The sequence below is a fragment of the Diadema antillarum genome, unplaced genomic scaffold (genome assembly GCF_040938485.1).
Source record: "Diadema antillarum isolate AM-2024a unplaced genomic scaffold, OU_Dant_1.0 scf00000138, whole genome shotgun sequence".
Classification (NCBI taxonomy): domain Eukaryota; kingdom Metazoa; phylum Echinodermata; class Echinoidea; order Diadematoida; family Diadematidae; genus Diadema; species Diadema antillarum.
The window spans coordinates 488,472-510,428 of record NW_027271027.1 but is presented as its reverse complement, the minus strand read 5'-3'; the positions used below and the strand labels follow the sequence as shown (position 1 = coordinate 510,428).

The 21,957-nt window shown below is 39.2% G+C and overlaps 1 protein-coding gene across 2 annotated transcripts in view; it reads left to right on the top strand.

Annotated features, from left to right (window-relative positions):
* The first annotated feature begins 7,574 nt into the window (after positions 1-7,574).
* Positions 7,575-21,957, top strand: part of LOC139721110 (FHF complex subunit HOOK-interacting protein 1B-like) — a 47,518-nt gene continuing 33,135 nt past the window's right edge. For both annotated transcript variants that reach the window (XM_071632442.1, XM_071632441.1), the window contains exons 1-2: positions 7,575-7,759; positions 11,035-12,068. In XM_071632442.1, coding sequence (XP_071488543.1) covers positions 11,289-12,068 — 780 coding nt within the window. In that variant the 5' untranslated portion in view covers positions 7,575-7,759; positions 11,035-11,288. The remainder of the gene's footprint in view (positions 7,760-11,034; positions 12,069-21,957) is intronic.

The window sequence follows — 21,957 nt, the reverse complement described above, 5'->3', positions numbered from 1 at the left end:
ATCGGAAGTGCAGATTTCCATGTGTCTGCTACTCTAGAGTGTAAGTTTTCCCATTCATTTTCAAACTTTTTTCATTCAATTTCACAAATTTTTACTTCAATTTCGTCGCGGAATGTCGAGAGTAGGCCAATCTTACTTTCAAATTCGTCTTTCGTCGTTCATTTTCAAATAAAGTCCATTCAATTTAGACATTTGGCATACATTTTCGTCATTACAGTTCAAATTCGTCAGTCTCACTCGCAGCACTCAAAACAGCAGGATCGATTTCGTCTTTTGTCAATTATTTTCGTTAAGTTTTCATTCATATTCGTCTCATATCTCTACCCGGTGTGATTTTCCAGTCATTCGTGTATTGGTTTTTTTTTCCTGTACACGTTCACATTTTACATTCAGGAGTTAACACACACCTAAGTGCCCCCCCCCCACATACACACACAGAACCACAGATACAGACACACACACAAGCAATCCGAGTACACACATGTACGTATACCGTCTCGCAAACGAAAGCACTGACAAACGATTTCTAGGCGAACATGATTAAAGACAAAATTCAAGTGTAGAAATGTCGCCTGTTTAATGTCAAAGAATGGATAACATAATTATGTTTGCTGCTTTCCAGGGTACAAAATTTAAAGTTTACTTCACGCATTATGAAGAGAAAACCTGAACATTACGAGTTAAAGTTCAAAATGTGACACTGACATACTGTCCTGGATTATGACTTTTGACTGTCGTTTATCTTTCATTCGTTTTCGTTGGCAGTCTTGTTTTTTGTGTATTGTTAAAGCAAATGGTTAGGGAATAATGTGTAACGATACAGTTTACGAGAGAAACTGAAAATATGTCGGCTTAAAGTTGGTTCCCCATCAAAATAAAGAATCGACAACATCTGACTAATCTGAATGAAAAATTCATGAAATTGTGTGAACAAAGACGAATTTGATCTTCACATTCTGCGATCCTTCAGCGGGAGGGACGAATTTGAATGACAATTGACGATTTTGAATGCTATGTCTTCGAAAATGTTTGACGAAAAACGAATAACAGTGACAATTGACGAAATTGAAGTTAGGATTTGCGTTCTACCTGCTTCTCGGGACGAAATTGAAAAATAAATCTTTGAAATTGAATAACAAAAGTGTGAAAATGGATGGGAAAACCTATATTATTACGGACCTCACAGGGATAATCATCATACTGTTGGTCTTATAGTAAAAGAATGATTGTTGATGATGGATGTTTTTTAATGATTTTATTTAACTTGCAGATAAGGTTGTTCGATAGGAATGCTGACAAGCTTATCGCATTGACTTAAAGATCTCGATATTTACATGTTATAATGAAACAATTACAGTGTTGCATATTATATTCTTATCCTCCATTTGAATGCAAGACCTCAAGACAATGTATGGTATAAAAAAAAACCATGCAAAGGATATGTGCAGTTGATCATCGACATTCTACCATCGTACATGTTCATTCACAATCAAGTCAATGATCCTGATATTGTAATTATCACGCGAGGGGTTTTAGACTCAGGCTTTTCAAGCAGTTTTCAAACTCTCAATTTCTTCTTAAGAGAAAAAAAATTTCACGCTTGCGAGGAAAAATATGATAGATAAACGCAAATTCATAAGTGCAATGCATGGAATAAGACAGTGTTTGCAAAATTACGACATAATTCATCTCATAGCACTACTTTGGATATTTGATAATGCAAAGCCTCAACAGGTTTTAATTATAGGTTTTCCCATCCATTTTCGCACTTTTGTCATTCAATTTCAAAGATTTGTTATTCAAATTCGTCTCGAGAAGCACGCGGAACGCAAATCCTAACTTCAATTTCGTCAGTTGTCATTGTAATTCGTTTTTCGTCAAACATTTTCGAAGACATATAGCATTCAGAATCGTCGATTGTCATTCAAATTCGTCTCTCCCGCTGACAGATCGCAGAATGTGAAGATCAAATTCGTCTTTGTTCACACAATTTCACGAATTTTTCATTCAAATTAGTCAGATGTTGTCGATTCTTTATTTTGATGGTGAACCAACTTTAAGCCGACATATTTTTACTTTCTCTCGTAAATTGTATCGTTACACATTATTCCCTAACCATTTTCTTAGACAATACACACGAAAAACATGACTGCCAACCCAAATTTATTGATGGATAAACGACAGTCGAAAGTCATATCCCAGGACAATATTAGTCTGGGTGCCAAAGGCTGAACCTTGTTTTACCGTCCACCCAATGTTTTTTGATGGTTTTACCCTATTTCGGGGGTGCTGAATCCGAATCTGCATGATGCAACTCTTGCATCCTTGAGGGTTTTGAGATATTCAAGATGGCCGCCAAAATGGCCGCCCAAACCGGAAATTCCCATGTATTTCCTTCTAAATGGTGAGAAATTGAAAACAATTCACGGTTTTACCCTATTTCGAGGGTGCCGAATCCGAATCTGGATGATGCAACTCTTGCATCCTTGAGGATTTTGAGATATTTAAGATAGCCGCCAAAATGGCCGCCAAAATCGGAAATTCCTATGTATTTCCTTCTAAATGGTGAGAAATTGAAAACAGTTGATGGTTCTAAGCTATTTCGATGGTGCTGAATCCGAATCTGGCTGATGCGACTCTTGCATCCTTGAGGATATTGAGATATTGAAGATGGCCGCCAAAATGGCAGCCAAATTACCCGGAAATTCCTATGTATTTCCTTCTAAATGGTGAGAAGTTCAAAACAATTTATGGTTCTAAGCTATTTCGAGGATGCTGAATCCGAATCTTGCTGATGCGACTCTTGCATCATTGAGGATTTTGAGATATTCAAGATGGCCGCCAAATTGGCCGCCAAAATGGCCGCCCCAACCAGAAATTCCTATGTGTTTCCTTCTTAGTTGTGAGTAATTGAAAACAATTGATAGTTCGAAGCTGTTTCGACGGTGCTGAATCCGAATCAGGATGATGCGACTCTTGCATCCTTGAGGATATTGAGATATTCAAGATGGCCACCAAAATGGCAGCCAAATTACCCGGAAATTCCTATGTATTTCCTTCTAAATGGTGAGAAGTTCAAAACAATTTATGGTTCTAAGCTATTTCGAGGATGCTGAATCCGAATCTGGCTGATGCGACTCTTGCATCATTGAGGATTTTGAGATAATCAAGATGGCCGCCAAAATGGCCGCCAAGACCGGAAATTCCCCTGTATTTCCTTCAAAATGGTGAGAAATGGAAAAACTATTGATGGTTTTACCCTAGTTCGAGGATGCTGAATCAGAATCTTGATAAAACTCTTGTATCCTTAAGAGTTTTGAGATAATAAAGATGGCCACCAAAATGACTGCCAAAAATGGAAACTCGTGTGTAGAGTGACCCCTTTTTCCTTCTAAATGGTGTAAAATTGAAAACAAACTGATGGTTTTACCCTATTTTGAGTTTGCTGAATTTGAAGCTGCAGGATCCAGCTCTTGCATCCTTAATGGTTTTGGGATTATAAAGATGGCCGCCAAAATGGCCTCCAAATGGCCGTCAAAAACGGAAATTTCCATGTAGGCCCCCTAAATCGGTCTAAATGGTGTAAAATTGAAAACAATTGGTGGTTTTAACCTATTTTGAAGGTGCTGAATCCGAACCTGGTTGATGCAACTCTTGTGTTTTGGGGGGTTTTGAGAATTCCAAGATGACCGCCAAAATAACTGTCAATATTGAAATTTTTGAGACCCTATTCAGCACCCTCGACATTTTGTTGTTGCCATTTTTGCGTTCCTTAGGGTTTTGAGATGTCCAAGATGACCGCCAAAATAATTGGCAGAAATTGAAATTCCAATGTTAATATTTTTTTCTAAATGGTGAAAATTTGAAAATAAATTGATGGTCTCACCCCATTTCGAGGGTGCTGAAGGTTTTGAGATATTTACAAATGTCCTGTATAAACGGAAATTCCTTGATATTTTCTTATAAATTGTGAAATATTGTGCTATAAAGTGAAGCGAGTGATTAAAAGCAATAATCCGTATTCTTGAATTCAACTCGGTTGAGCAAATTTGTCAAATCAGTCAACAATTAATGGCATCCAGAATGACTGTCACAATGGTATTGTAATATACTGAGATATTCCACTATGTCTCAAACGAAACTTTAACACGTAATGGAAAGAAAAATGATATTGACATCATACTGAAACGTACAAACACAAAGATAAGACTGAAAATTTCTTTATGCACAATTGTTATAGAGTAATGCCTGTGGTAGCCAATAAGGGCTCCGCAGACTGATGTGAAGTTAATCCTTTTTGGTTATAAGAGTAATATTAGATTATGGCCTGCAGGTATTTGGTGTTCAAATTTGTCTTGTATTCTTATGAGTATCGCCGCGTACTCTTATGAAACTTGTGACATATTCTGATTACGTCACTAGAAATGGTTGCATCCATGACCACTATAGTAGATATCAATATAAAGGTACAATTGTAATTTCAAAAGCACTCTGCGTGATTATGATATTCGTAAGTACAATACCTTACATGTTGTTGTTTGTTTGTTTGTTTGTTTTACTGCGCGTTACCTGTGATTTTTCCATCCCCTCGTGTGTATATATGATATCGTCGCTTGGGCAACAAGACCCTTTGTATCTGAAATTTTAGTGAAAATGACATTTTTGAATAAACAGATAATCAGTTAATGATGTCCTGTCCAAACCCTTGCTGTCTTCACCCAAGAAAATGAAGCTACCATGGCATGTCAAAGGAAAGGTTCTCTCATTTGTTATAGTGCTTTGGCTGCCACGTTTGTTTGCTTTTTGTTTTTGTTCTTGTTTTTCTCTCCTGAACATGTGTAATTTTGTAGATGCGAGGTTTGTCGCCCCATATATATATATTACATCATATTGAAGAAAAATTTGAAGCAGAACTATAAAAATGTCCAACTCTTGTCTTGGACAATGTCATCAAGACCACCAATATAACCCAATTAACCAATGTGAGTGTTCATGGATGAAACAATTAAAACTGTTCATGGATTAAAACAGGTATTATTGGGAATCTCAGTAAACTTCTCTACATCACTATCAAAGTATGAACGAGATGGGCATGTCTTGTCCACTGATTGTTAGTGTTCAAAACATATCCATGATATGTAGATGAAACAGTGTAATCTTTCAAATTTTCAACCGCATCTGTAGTCTTGCAGGATTCATTCCTGGCACAGCTGTATCTTACAAACTCTAAGATATCAGGTAAAGCTGGTTTCACTGTACAGCAAGTTCAAACTGGGATGTACAATATGCATTCGTTTATCAGCAGAGTATGGTTGGGTTTAGATTTTGCCATTGACGAAAACCTGAAATAGGGTAAAACCATCAATTGTTATCAATTTCTCACCATTCTGGCGAGCATTTTGAATTTCTCCAAACTCTCAATGATGCAAGGGTGGTTTCGTCCAGATTCGCATTCAGCACAGTGATCAAAACAGGGTAGAATCATCAATAAAATTGCTCTCAATTGCGAAATATTAAAATTGAAATACGTGGAAACTTCCCATTTTGGCGGCAATTTTGAAATCCGAAAAGAATAGAACCATCAATTGTTCTCAATTTTGAACCATTGAGAATTAAATACGTGAGAATTTCCGGTTTTGGCGGCCATTTTGGCGGCCATCTTAAATATCTCAAAATCCTCAAGGATACAGGAGTTGTATCATCCAGATTCGGATTCAGCACCCTCCAAACAGAGTAAAACCATCAATTGTTTTCAATTTCTCACCATTTAGAAGGAAATACATCGGGATTTCTGGTTTTAATTGGCGGTTATTTCGGCGGCCACTTTGGCGGCCATCTTGAATAGCTCAAAACCCTCAAGGATGCAAGAGTTGCATCATCCAGATTCGGATTCAGCACCATCGAAACAGGGTAAAACCATCAAGTGTTTTCAATTTTTCACCATTGAGAATGAAATACGTGAGAATTTCCGGTTTGGGCGGCCATTTTGGCGGCCATCTTGAATATCTCAAAACCCTCAAGGATGCAGGAGTTGTATCATCCAGATTCGGATTCAGCACCCTCCAAACAGAGTAAAACCATCAATTGTTTTCAATTTCTCACCATTTAGAAGGAAATACATCGGGATTTCTGGTTTTAATTGGCGGTTATTTCGGCGGCCACTTTGGCGGCCATCATGAATAGCTCAAAACCCTCAAGGATGCAAGAGTTGCATCATCCAGATTCGGATTCAGCACCATCGAAATAGGGTAAAACCATCAATTGTTTTCCATTTCTCACCATTTAAAAGGAAATACATGGGAATTTCCTGTTTTGGTGGCCATTTTGGCGGCCATCTTGAATATCTCAAAATCCTCAAGGATGCAAGAGTTGCATCATCCAGATTTGGATTCAGCACCCTCGAAATAGGGTAAAAACATCAAGTGTTTTCAATTTTTCACCATTGAGAATGAAATACGTGAGAATTTCCGGTTTGGGCGGCCATTTTGGCGGCCATCTTGAATATCTCAAAACCCTCAAGGATGCAAGAGTTGCATCATCCAGATTCGGATTCAGCACCCTCGAAATAGGGTAAAACCATCAAAAAACATTGGGTGGACGGTAAAACAAGGTTAGGTCCAAAAAGTGGCTTTGGCACCCAGACTATATGTCAGTGTCACATTTTGAACTTTAACTCGTAATGTTCAGGTTTTCGCTTCATAATGCATGAAGCAAACTTTAAATTTTGTACCCTGGAAAGCAGCAAACATAATCATGTTATCCATTCTTTGACATTAAACAGGCGACAATTCTACACTTAAATTTTGTCTTTAAATCATGTTTGCCTGAAATCGTTTGTCAGTGTTTTCGTTTGCGAGACAATACGTCTGTTTGTATCAGTGTGTACTCGGGTTGCTTGTGTGTGTTGCTGTATCTGTGGTTCTGTGTGTGTGGGGGGGGGGGGGCACTTACACGTTAACTCCTGAATGTAAAATGTGAACGGCTACAGAAAAAAAAATACATTATTGAAAATTTAACGAAAATGATTGACAAAAGACGAAATCGATCCTGTTGTTTTGAGTGCTGCGAGTGAGACTGACGAATTTGAACTGTGAATGACGAAAATGTATGCCAACTGAATAAATAGAATGGACTTTATTTGAAAATGAACGACGAAAGACGAATTTGAAAATAAGATTGGCTTATTCCCGACATCCTGCGACGAAATTGAAGTAAAAATTTGTGAAATTGAATGAAAAAAGTTTGAAAATGAATGGAAAAACCTATATTACTTTTATGGTTATACTTGGTGCACAATGCTAGTATCTGGTACAAAATTGCAATTTTGATGCATCAATTTCACAGTGCAAGAAAAAGAAGAAGAAGAAGAAGAAGAAGTCGTAATAGCGCCAACTTGTGATGGCGGTGTTATATTTGTTGTGTGTTGTATGCAGACGCGACGATTAGAGGGCGTACGCATACCCATTGATTGTTGATACCATTGCTAGCGGTGGTGAGGTACTACAGTGTAGCTCGTAGTGGACGAAGGTAGCTGAGTTGAGCGTACAAAAAATAATGTAGCTTCTATACTTTGCTCTAGAGTCTATACAGTAGTACACATCAAAGAGCGTAGAATACCCCCATTGGTACACATCATCACTGTAATTTGTGTTGACGTGAAGTTGTTTGTGGTCGGTCATTTACAACAGGGTGTAATATCAGACCTCGTACATCCACGATTTTGGAACCGGAACGGTATACATCTTCCAGATGAATCGTTGTAAGTAATTGGGTATTGATGCTGAATTTCGTTTTTGTAATTTTGGTTGTAACCTTGTTAGCTGGAGTGGTTACTACAGGTTAGTATTAATTACTACTAATAAGGGAGGACTTGGGGTCTAATCTCTAAGTTAAACTTCTGTTATAACTAAATTTATTAGGATCTAACGACTAACGTTAGTACCGGTACTATAGTAGTCTGTCATTGTTACTTACATTTAGTGTTACTGTTAGTGTTAGTGTCAGTGTGACTCGTGTCGTGAGTTCGAGACTTGTGATATTTGGTGGTGGACATATCTGAGACACTGAGTAATCTCTGTTACAACTCTCTGACCTTTCTCTGACTCCAACTCCAAATTTCGTCGGTCTGCTTATATATGACATGATGGATATGTTGCTGTGCTGACGGGAATGCCAATTTATAACTTAGGTCTAACGTTACATAGACGGAAAGATCCGTCTGTCCGGAGGAGTCTTTTGATTCTTTCTTTATTTTTTTAACGTTATCGCTCTCCTTTAGATAGGAGGGGATCCGTGAAGCCAGACGCAGTCTCCACGGAACATATCCCCAACGACCAGATACAGACCAATCTTTCTGTCAAAGGTCTACATTGCTATCAAAGAATCATGAAGTAGGAGAGTGGATTGTATCACTGGGCTCTGAATTCTTATCTGAATTCCATACTCAGAGGATGAAATTTCGGCCACAAGTAGCAACCAGTATTACCAGCGCCAAGGGAGGAGGTTATGTTTTCATTACCATTGGTTTGTCCGTGTGCAAACTAACTCAAAAAGTTGGGAACGGATTTGCATGAAACTTTCGCCGGAGAGGCCGAGAATGACAACAGATGATTAAATTTTGGTAGTGATCCGGAAATTTTTATGAATTTTATGAAGGATTTTCGATATTTTGGCAGGTAGGGTCAATGAACTTGGGAGTTCAAGCTGCACATTTTTAAGGTTTTCATTGGCACACTAAAGTGCGCGCTCTAATTTCTGCAAAGGCGAGGCGCGCCGCGCAGCTGAGGGTTGATGACGTAACAAAAGGCTTCTACTATCAATACTACAGTGTATCTAGGCCTATATTGGGAAATCGGGCGATTTTCAGCGTGCATTTCGAATACCGGTGTACATATGGGTGGAAATCAATGATCTCTATGAAAGAACAAGATCATTGGTGGAAATTATAGCTGCTTGGAAGAGGTCTGTGCTCTCAGAGTACTTGAACTCTAGTTCACAAAGTCCTGAGAATTACGAATTCGGCAAAATAAAAAAATATTCACTCTGATTTTTGGAAAATACACTTCAAATATACCCCTCTCCAAAAAGTTGTCTTTATTAATAGTGCTGTTAAATTCGCATAATAATTCCAGACACGGTTTCTGTATTAAAAACAACATCTTTCATATCTTGTCAACTTGCACCAGAATCACAATTCATACATTGTATGGTACCCACGATTCACATAAACACATTCTTACCGGGCGGACGATGACGAAAAAATTGGCAAATGAGGCTCAAATTTCGTATTTTACAGTGAAATGTCTTAACTTGAACATTTCGAACAGTTCATGCGATAAAACCTTGTGATAAATCGACATCTTGTAAATCTGAGGGTGAAATGTGAATTTCTTTTTTTTTTTACATTCTTTTGTTGTGTTTTTTGCGATTTCGGTCCATACAAGAAGGCTCTGTGAGGCTATTACAATGTATCCCGTCTATGAAGTCTCGTGCGTATTAAATGTCAATAGTATGCAAAAATGTGTGCATCTGAAATTACCATGCTGTCCCGTAAGCTAATACCATACCTGTACTTCTGTCCCACAAGAGTTTGATCGGCATTTGTTCGTAGCAGTGACATGTGGGTATAGCAGCGTACATGGTCAGCAGTGCTCCATCATGTGAGTAGTCGGGTTCAAATTCAATGCTAGCAGGGATAGAGTCGAGTATGACTCAGGGTGGTCCACGAGGGGTTTTAGCATGTCGCTGCAACATGCTAAAATTCTTGTGCAACATCCTAAAAAGCCAGCAACATGCTATGCAACATCCTCAAGAATTTGCAACAAGCTCAAAGTAAAAGTATTAAAAAATGTGCAAAACATGTGCATAACATAAGAAACATCAACAGGGTTCGAAATTGGCGATGGTCCGCTGGCCATTGGCCACCCGAAATCACGTCGGACTAGCTAAAAATTGTAAAATTCTGAAGTTACTAGTCCGTCTGGCTAGCCAAAATATTGCTTCAGTGTCAAAATTGATTCTAAGTAGTCCGCCTGGCTAGTTAAAAAAAAAGTTAAGTGCGACCCCTGATCAAACTACCAGGTACTTTATATATTTGTGTGCAAAACATGAGAGAGAACATTGAATGTAAGCAGCACAAAGAGAGATAAGCAGCAAAATATTGCATACTACGTACTTATCGTGTGCACTCCGCGCGTATTCAATTTCTGCAATATTCTCAGATTCTGAGCTTGCAACATGCTAAAATTTCAAGTTGTGGACCACCCTGTGACTGTCTATGAATCTCACATATGATGATAGTTATTATTTAGTATGATAAGTGTGGATTCACACAAACAAGAATTACATGATGTCAAGATACATGTAGCAAGTATAGTAAGTCTACTAACGTTACTCATTGACCGCCTATTTTTAGATTGACCACCCTTGCGCAATGGCTTTCTGGCGTATAAAATCAAAAGTACGCATGGGACGGGGCGCAATACACTGGAACATTCGAACATGAATGCAAATCAAGATAAATTCAAGGGGGATACAGGTAAATAACCTGAGGAAACAGGAGGAAAGAGAATTGAAGAAAATCCTCATTGTAGTAATACACACCTAATTATTGTTAACACGTAGGCGTTCTATTAAAATTATGAGCTTGCCCCAATGCACAATAAAAAATGTTGCTTGCATTTGTCGCCGCGAATTTTGTGCGTAGGCCCTAGGGTACGAGTCACCAATCTGAGCCTGGGACATGAATTTGTGGTATTTTCTCCATTGATTGAAATGAATTTAAGGTGAAACTGAGGGATGTTTTATAAGAGACAAGGTATTTAATCAAAAAGTGGTCAATGAGTTGTAGATCCAACTATACTGCTTACAGAGTGTCCAGTGTTACTAATGTACAGTGTACTACAATGTATTAAACTGAGAAGGCTTACATTAGAGGGCTTAGAGACACCTCATTTACACTTTAAGCACTGTTGCTTTATAAATGTATAATACTTGTTATTGTTATTTGTATTTGTTGCCAACTTTTACTTTCAGATACTCGAGTACTCCCAACCAGTCAGTCAGTGATATTGCCATGGACGGGGTAACCTGAGCTGACCTGGAAGCATCTCAAAGCAGTGATCAGGAAGTTACAGCATGTGCGTGGGAATTCACAGTTGCACACTGTCTACCTGAATGAGCAGATTCATATTTTGCACTCTTAGTGATAAACCTGATTGAAGTCTTTTATATGAAATGTCTTAAAGCAAGCGGAGGCTTTAAATAGACTCTCCAACAACAATCTCATTATGAGTAAGCTACTGAGGAGGCGGAGCAACTCTGCCATGCCGGCAGTCAACTCCCCACCCCCCAGTGTGGTGGCAGCGCCGGAGAGGATACACCTGTCTGCAGAGCAGGAGGCGATGCAGGTGCGGCGAGAAGTCTACCTCAACCACTGGAAGCAGATACAAGCCATCATCAACAAGGTGCTCGTTCGCACCCGGCGGTGGTCGAAGGTCAGCGTGGATGATGTGCAGACCGTGGTGAACTACGCCATGCAGATGATGCAACTACTGGTGGAGGAAGAGGCACCGACTCAGGGCACGATTGGACGGCTCCTAGAGATCACCATCCAGGAGAACATCATGGAGAAGCTGCTCATCTGGAGCGAGCGCGCTGGGGAGCACCAGGAGGACACGAAGCGGGAGCTGCTCCGTATCTATGAGCTTATGATTGGCCAGTGCCGCCAGCCTGTCCTTATGCACACCCACATTCTGAACCCTCTCCTGCGGCTCCTGCTGGCTTGTTGGGAGTACTCCCGTGAAGATGCAGAAGACCAGCTGATTCATTTGCTCCAGCAGCTGTGCATCTGCCTCTCACAGGACCCAAACCTCCTGGAGTTCCTCTTCCATGCCAGTCCTAGCAAGGGTCCTGCCAAGTTCCTGCTCTTCTCCCTACTTATCCCATACATCCACCGTGAAGGGGTAATGGGCCAGCAAGCCAGGGATGCCCTCCTCCTTTGTATCTCGGTGTCAGCTGAAGCGAAGCATATAGGAAAATATATTGCTGAAAGCACCAATCTCTGTCCAGTGAGTATACTCCTTTTATATAATTTACAATGCATGGGGGGGGGGGGGGATGGATGATTGGATACAGTATAATCACCCTGCTGAGACGAATGCAGGCCTCGACATTGGCGGTGGCCCCGTGCCAATTGGTGTTGGCCCACCACGCTTCCACAAAGGCTACTGTAAAAGTGGAAATTTTTGCGCATTTTATGCAACCAGAAACTCGCGCAAAAATAAAAGCTCGCAAATATTTTTGCTTGCCATATAGTCTAGTAATTAATGTCTTGATTCCGCAGAATGAAAAACTTATCTTATGAGGCCTAGTAAGAAAAATTAGTCACACTAAAGTATCCACTTTTACAGTATCTTGTGGTGGCCTGATTTTCGGGAACTACAACTTGTAAGTTGATTTTAATTTTTATGTTTCTTATTTCGGGCCACCAACATTTCAGATACGTATGAAGGTTTTAGCTGCCCAAATGAGCCATGAAAGAAAAAGTTAGCGTCGAGCCCTGCTTATGCCAATGTGTGGATGTAAAGAATCAGTAATACAGTTAAACTCGCCTAAGTCGACATCGCATATGTCGATTAATCGCGCAAGTCGATGATTTTAAAAAGTCCTGATTTTTCCCCATTGACGTACATGTATTAATTCACTCACAAGTCAAATTTTGTAAGTCGAATACTCGCCTAAGTCGATGAAATTCCAAGAACACTTTCACGGAAAAACCATTAAATTCACTGTGCCTAAGTCAAATAAAATTTTATTGTGTAATATATCGCTGTCAAAATCACAAGATGCCAGTTTTTGTTTACATACAGGTGTACATTATACATACATTTGTATGTACGTGTGGTGTAACTGTAAGTCAATTTTTTTTTTGACTTACGCACAAGTCGAAAATCGCCTAAGTCGATGTGTTTTGCTCAGTCCCAAGAAGATCGACTTATGCGAGTTTAACTGTACTTTCATTAAGGTTAGATTCCTATGGAATGCAATTGAAAAGAGATTTTGCTTTTTGATTGGTTAGCTGTAAAGGAGTGCATTATTACATGTACATAAAAAAAATGGAAGTTGTAGTAGTGGTTTTCACCCTTCTTTCTGTATGTTCTGCACACATCTCAAAGAATATCATCAAATAAAAAAGATTAAAAGAGATGTCATGCCTAATTGAAGCTAGGTAAACATCAGAATATTCCAGTGACATTTCATATTCAAAGGAAAAGCCACTCTTCCATGAATATTTGTCTTAAAGAGGTAGAAATATAAAAAACAAACAAACAAATGCTCATTGTTACTACAAGAGGAATCTCACAAATACTCAGTATGTGTTCTTAGAGGTTTTAACTGTTAACTGTACTGTACACTGTAGTTGTCTCGGCTATGTTCTTGGTTTCAGTTTCATTGATAAAGTGTTAATTGGAGGACATCCTCGTGAAAATCCATAAGAGCACTGTATCTTGTCATATAAAGTTGACCTCGGTTAAGTTTGCCTGCACATTATAACTGCCATCATGCAAAATTGTAAAAGTATTCTCATGTACTTTTGATACAAGAGATGAATAAAAGTAAACTAATGCATGAGTCAAATTTCATGAAGTCAATGCACTTAATGTTCATTGTACATCTAGCCAGATGTAATGTACATGTAGGCAACGTTGGATGTATTTTAGAGGATGATTTTTATTTTCTCTTCACCTGTATTAAATTGCCAGTGTTATGTGATACCAATATTCTTGTTTGCAATCTAAGATATTACTAGAAGGAAGTTGAGCAGCAACAAAAGTGTTACAGAAAAGGTTTTGTAATTGATTTTGTGTAGTTGACTTGAAGACCATATTATCAAAGGAATTTTGATACAATTCCCATTTTCTTTGTGACAGTCTTTGCAACCTGTGCAGTATTTTACAGACTTGCAATAATATCTGGGGAGAAGTGAATAAACAGAACAAATTTTGCTGCTCTGGGTTGTGGATCATGGACCATGGTCTGACTTTTGCTGGGTGTATATTCTGTGCTCTATTTTTAATCACCCTAGGCTAATGTCCAAATCCTGAGCGAAAACTTTTTTTCTCCAGGATGCACGTCATTTGTTGGATGAGCCTATCCGACTATTGGAAGCCAGCTCTTCCGCTGATCTCCCCTGATATGAATTTAATTCCGCAGATCAAAAGTCATTTCAGAGTCTGGGACATTGAGGGAATAGTGTCTGCAGTAGGGCAGGGATGGAACACACACTTGTGGTCAGGGCATCATTAATCTTGGACTGCTAAACAGGGACGTTAAATGTGAAACCAAAACCAAGTGGAAGAGATTGTGTATAGAGCATGATTTGCTTCTTTCCCTGGTTATGCCTGGAGTACAGTACACTGTACTTATTCATAGCACCAGGATGTGTATTACATATATGTATCTACAGTGTACCCATGTTTTGTGAAAAAACTGCTTTTTAGTAGCTACTTTTTATACCATAAACTAAATTTGTCCTGCATGGAAGAGAAAGAGAATATCATGGCACAGCTACTATTGTACTGTATGTATCAGAGAGTTTGTGTTGCACAGTCCTTCCATGCAAGAGGTATTAGTCACCATGTCAGTATTTAAACACATTTCATGTGGATACCTCAGCTGCCACCCTTTCTCTTCAGGAGACCATAAATTGTAAGCATATAATCAGTATACATTGTATGTACAATTTGTATGTACAGGGTGTCATGATTTACATGTATTTATGCCTTGGGTCAGACATTTCCCTCCCAAATCCGATGACATGGCACATTTGCCACTGACCGTTCAAAAAGTCATATTGATAGAATGAAGAACAAAAAGCAATAACAGTTAATACTATCAAATGAAAATATATTGCTGTATACTGTACATGTGATACAATGATTGAACTCTAACACACAGTATGTTATACAGTACTTTGTCATGAAGCTATATTTAGCAGCAAATGCAGTTTATAAGACCTAATGGGCTGAAATGGGACTATTTGTTTGTCAGTCAGAGTCAGGTATTTCTGTAGCTTTTGTTTTTTCTGCATTGAATATCAGCATTGAATAGCATGTAGATGCCTTCCTTGAGTTACATACATAAAGAATGTACTATGTTGCACAAGTTTTTGTGTTTTTAAACTCACCTTGATCTTTGCCACATATTTATTTTTAGATGTTGATTTCCAAGTTCCGCACTGACAGTTCTCTGTGCATGATCTCCCAACATGATTCTGGGTACAGCTTCTTCATGTAGCTGGCCTTGTGGAAGTACAACGTAGGATGAAATCCCCACTTTTGTGTCCCACAAAAATACACACCTGTCAGTGTTGTCATATACATTGTACCTGGTACTTGTATGACTTGTCATAGTTATAAACATTGAGGATGCCACTGGGAGTGCAATAACACTTTTTTTTTTTTTTTTTTTTGTAACTGAGGACCATAGAGCTTCACAGTGGGAGGTTCATTTCATTCTGCTTTGCTGAAATGAATGGAAGTTCACTGGATGTTGAAAGATTAAATGATCACTGTTGGGTAAGGGGTATTGAAGACTATGTTTATACAGTACAGTTGTATGCTGATATTATGGCAGTATTTCAGCGAGGGATAGTTTAAAGGGGAAGTCCGGACGATTATCAGCCGTTTCGTGTGTAAAGAACAATATTTCATGAACCTATTACCCTTTTCCCGACGAGAAAAGACCATCAGATACATTTACTATGATTTTTTTTTAAATAAGGTAATTCTTCATGTTCGAATCCGTCGCGAGCTGCCCTTCGCACTATCTGTCCCAGGATGCATTGCGCGTGACGTATCGGGCGCAGTTTCCTCAGCTGAGAGCACCGTGAGCGAAGCCCAGCTACGCATCGATCTCCCATTGCACTGCTGACTGCGGGCGGTATCTGCATGCCTGCATAGGTGTGCCTTGTCGGCGCTACTGCAGGAGACCGTACACCGATTTAGGAGTGCTGTTGCCAAACGCTGTATTCCTTTATTCAAATAATTTTCGTTATATATCTATATAAAATCTTCAAAGATTAATGTAAAATAGTTGCAATGCTATAACATTTTCGTTTAAATTGAAATATGTATGTACATACTGCCGTACTTATTAGTGTCCACCCCATCACTTACAATGCATTAGCTGTTGTCGGGCTGTGCAGGCATACATTTACGTCTGCTGCTGCCAAGTGCTATCACAATCTGCGATCGTTTTTTCGACTTCTGAGTGTGAACAATCTGAAATCAGTCTGTCAATGTCAGAATTATTGCCTCTTTTGTTGTCCGAGACTGTTGAAAAGTGTGTCTGACGGTGATAAAATACGACAGTATACATGTAACTTGAACCGCGGAAGAAACGCCAGCGCCAGCTTGGTACCGCCGCCGCGCCGCGCCGGTAACTACGACCAGCAGCCCAATACACACAGCGTAATCGGGCTGCGTGTTGTAGCATTCAGGATCATGTAAAGGTAGTATCGTGGATAGATATCAATTTAAAATCGAAATATTTCTTCAATTTGAAGACTTACTAGTAAAGTTGAAGTATTGACAACACCCTAACACTTGACACATCGGCATTTTTTTAATGAAGCAATAGATCATGCCGCGTGCATCCGCTGTGTGGTCAGAGACTGTTGAGCGGTACGCTACTACCGCTTGCTTGGCCCGTATCACCGTTGCTCAAGCAGGGCTCCCCCGAGCCAGCTGACGCTCCAAGCAAAAAGCAATGTGAGGATGAAACGTCACGCTGTCACGTGATCTTTCTCGCCGGCGTACAGAAATCGAACGGTTACGATTCAAAATTAGTGATGCTAAAAAATCGATTGTGGCGAGTTGGGAGGGTCTCTTTCAATGAAACTTTATAGTCATTATGGTCCTTTATTTATGTAGATTTTGGTTAATTTTTTTCAAAATCGTCCGGACTTCTCCTTTAAACATCATGGTGTGCAAAGAATGATGCTTATAATGATGATACAAGAAATCTCAAGAAAATGCACATAAGAATCAACCAGCAATATTGTGTATCTTCAAAGGGGTAGGTTTGACAAGTACTACATGTACATGTAGTTATTGTACTGTTGTCTTTTTATAGAACAAAGTACATGGCCACTTGTTGCTGTCAGTATTTAGTTTAAAGTGTTAGATAAAGAATACATGTATGTACACTTGTAACTGATAACTTAACTGTATGTCAAGTGATCAATTGAACAGGTGCATATACAGCATTTCTCCCAGTTTACAATATTCCAATGCACATCATGTACAATGTACAAGAGGTGCACACTTCCCCAATACATGGAGGTCAATTTTAGAAGAATTTGGGTGTGACTGTAAGTTAGATTGCAAAATCATTGTTTGTTTTAAGTTCAAATATTGTGAAGGTGTGTTGATCATTGAAATTATGAATAACGGTGAGCCTACGTATGCACTTGGATGCTCAAAGACATATCATCCTGAATTATAAATTCACAAGTTTGTCAGTTTACCACTGGATAGCCATGGTGACTGTCACCATGTAGTATTAAACAATCACACTATCATTTTGTGGTGGGAGTCCATGGGGAAAAAAAGAATGAAACATCAATTGCAATGAAATAATTTCTTTCTAGTGTCCTGGTCAATTCCAATCTGTGAAACTACAGTGTACAAATCAATGGACATAGTACATGTATAGTATATTGGTTTGAAGTGGATGATACTAGGTTTATACAACATTTGTTAAATCCATTCAAAGTCCAGTAAGAGCCATTTAAATCAACCTACAGGAAACTCAAGAATGTGCATGCATGTTCAGCTTGTCACATTAGACTATTGTACATTTATACAATTCACCACTTAGACATTCATGACAACAGGTTGATGTGTGCTGTGGCTGCCAGTTTGACAAAAGAAAATGTAGACTATGACACCACTACAAATTGTACATTGTATATTTAGTGAATGTAACTAGGGAGGTGGAATCTTTTTCCACTTCCCTGATGTTGTAACAGTAGAGGAAATCTGTTTTAGGTATGTATAAACTTGTGTGAAATCATCCTTTCCAGAGTTAAGAATGCACTGTACATTGTAATGTTAAATACAGTATTCATGTTTGATAGGTTGTGTACAATGTATGACCAAGGAGGTTCGAGAAATGGAGTTACAAATGTCTTATTCGCTTTGATCCCACGCTCAAAGCCGCCACTCAAAATATTTGAAGTACTGTAAAAGTGGAAATTTTCGCGGTGTTGAAATTTTCGTGCATTTCGCGCAACCAGAAACTAGCGCGAAAATAAAAGCATGTGAATATTTTTGCTTGCCGTACAATTATGTACATTCCTGTGGGTGATGTCTTGATTCCGCGGAATTAAAAACACACAAAACTCTTCTGACTCAGCCAAGCGCGAAAAATTAGTCACGCGAAAATATCCGCTTTTACAGTATGTGTCAAACTGGATCTGCCGCTCAGATGCGAAGACAATTGACTCGTGTCTCATCGCATAATCACCAGCCACTTTCCAAGGAAGATATCAAGTTGTGATGGTAATTACTTTTCGCTATCCCTACTTACAAACGATGGGCGGTAGACAATGGTAAAGGCACGGGGGTGCGCGAATAGAAATTGCTCAAATATTGCTGAAATAGATACTCGACTGTACGTGTCTATACGCTAATCCGACATATTAATTTCTAAAGTTCTAACTATACTTGAAGATGATACCATATTAATTTCATTTGGCATAAATAAGGAGAAAAGTGATAAAACCGGCTTTCCATAAGGGCAAAATTTCAAACACTTTCACAAAATAAGCTCAGATTTACACTTTTGCACATTTTTTCGAACGGAATTGACTTTTGTTTTATATGCTCTATCATTAGGTGAAATTTCATTGCATTTGATATATAAACGAGCAGCATATACCTGATATTATGTTAGCGTTAAAAATGAATCTTCAGATTGCCCAGAAAGATGGCGGCTTCAAGCATCGAACATCAAAGGCACAAATGCACCTGTGGAATTCTTTTGTCCATCCATAGAAAACTGACAGCTGATCGAATTATAGTCAGTTGTAACTCCATCTCTCGAACCTCCTTGGTATGACTCTGTAAACACCATTATGTTTACAATGTGTGTAGGCTACAGGTTTGTAAATGTTGGCAACTTACAGCTGTACATGGGTATACATTTTGTGCATAGTCCATGAATGCAACACATACAGTTGTACCATAGACAGTACTTGACAATGTACAAGGTGAATTTCCTTACCCCCCCCCCCCCCCTTTAGCGATTCATGTACTCACAAGTACACTGTGTACACACACAGTTGCATGTACAATGTATACAGTGGACAGTATGTACCCTCTAGTCACGAACATATTCATTGCAAGAGAAAGAGTAAAGACGGGAAAATTGCTGCGTGCATGCTAAGCATGGCGGGGGGGATACAGAATGTATACTTTCAATTTTTTGTTTCAATGTTAGATACAATATGATAGTAATAAGTGATTTCAGTGTTGAGCTAAAATGCAGTGTACCGTAAAGTTCCGTGTATAAGACGCACTATTTTTTCGTCGGAAAACGTTGGAAATCGGGGGTGCGTCGTATACACGGGTACAGTCGAATCACGGAAAAAAAATCTGTCATGTACACCCAATTTTATAAGGCCAACTTGGGGCCATGTATGCCCATCGACGTTTGGAAGGTAAGCAATCACTAAAACTTACAGATAAAAGAGCGATCTTTCAATCTGGACACACACAAAAGCTGCAAATACGAGATAAACTTACATCGGCCTTGTGCAGTAAACGATGTATCAATCTGGCCATAGACAACAGCTGTAACAGCACTGCTGTATGCTACCGATGTCAGTCTACCAAGCTACCAACAGCCAACCTAGTAGCTGGAATACGGAATACGCGATGTACAGGTATCATTACTAAATTACCGATACCGTAAAACTTATCAATGTACTAGTATCAATATGGCCATAGACTAATACGGAGTAGGATCGACACTATGTCACCGTAAATATGAACGATGTGTGAAGCATACATGCATATCCATGTCGTTCGTTTGCTCTTCATTTCACGAGTGCGAGGCCAGGTAGAATAGCATAGCTACACTGTAGCTAGCTAGCTAGCTAGCAAGCCTTTGGCAAAGGCAGCAGCTGCAGAGAGGCTTTTGCAATGGACTCGCATGCACACAGCGATCGGATCGAAGCGCGCTTGCCCGTTGCGCGCTGTGTGTGCAAGTCCATTGCTCTCTGTGTGCGTGTGCTGAAATTACAGCGAGCTGCCTTTTGCAAAAGGCTAGCACTGTGCATACAAGCATGGTACAAGAGACACACATGTTATAACTGGTAACAGTGCATGAGTGTATTTACCGTACGCACCGTACGTCTTGCCGTATGATCCCTCTGCTACACTTGTTGATGTTTTTCTTATTTTTCGTAATGAACCTTCCAGTCTGATATGCGTCAATATGCGAGACACCCTCTGCTATGTATGACAGCAAAGATCGTACTGTACACTCATGAGTACGATATGCATGACACATGTACCACGATTGAAAGGCGAAACAATAGCAAGTGAGTACCGAGACAAGTCTCGCATTTTGCGTCTTCCATATTTTGTTGTCTTGTGAATACCGTTAAAAGAAAATATAAAAGGAAACGAAAAATAGAGCAAATACATGCTGCATTCTAGGGAAATTTTGAGCTGAAATAATACGTATGACACACGCAATATTTGCGTGGATATTTTCGTTTTTTTTTTTTTTTTTTTTTAGGTCCGAAATTAGGGGTGCGTCTTATACACGGGTGCGTCTTATACACGGAACTTTACGGTAGTCTCAATTATTTAGCAGAAATGGCATGTTAAAGATTTAAAGATTTGTGTGCAGGGTTTCCACTTTGAGCCAGAGCCAAAGCATTTCCCAATTTATTGGGTGAGCATTCTTAACCACATGAATGAAAGTGACTACAATGAATAATTTTCCAACTCAAATTTGATTAGCAATTTCAGCTGATGAACAATATTTTAAATGTTATCCTGTACGCTTCTATGGAAGAAAACTGCTACACAAAAGTTAGTTTGTGTAGCAGTGTTGTAAAAATGCATAGCAAATTGCGATGCGATACCAGGAAAATTATTCCCTTGACTATCTGAGGAAAGGTCCTATTTCAGCCTTTGCAGTCAGTTTGAATAGAAAAAGACTGACTACCGTACCTTCTAGCCAACTGTACATGCTGAATGCCTGCCAAGTTGATGCATTTGTCAAGTCTTGGCTAATTAACAGTTGCATTTGAGAGTTTGGATCCCTGAGTGAATACAAGGTCCATCCAATGAATTTGGCAGGATGGGTTGCATACTGTATAATGTGAGAGTGGCTAATGGAGCCAATGGAAGGCCCATTCACACACGTGAATTATTCATTTAAATACAGAAATCAATCTTATTTGCGGCTTTTCACGCATTGGAAAAAAAATCACTTGGCTGCAAGCAAAATACTGTATCTGTACAAACTGGGCATGCCTAATCAGTTGATCATAAGTGTGTCTAGTCTACTACTACTAGTATCTATGGATGCATTCGAGCACTCTAAAGCAAGCCAAAGCGAGCTGAACTAAAGCGAACCGTACCGTACCATGCCAGTTTTGGAACGTTCGAGTGCTCTGTTGAGAAAGCATAGCTCATGAGCTATTTTTAGAAGAGGTCAAGCATTTTTGTAGCAAGAATGTCATTCACCTGGCGCTTGAACTACTTGCAGCTGTCCCGAACAAAGAGAATGATGTCTTTGCATTATGACGTATGTGCATGATACGCGCATGCTTTACAGCGAACTTTTGGCACGCTTTTGGTACGCTTTTGGAGCACATCAGGAAGTGGTCAACTTTTGGCTCAGTACAGTACTACGGTACGGTACACTTTAGGA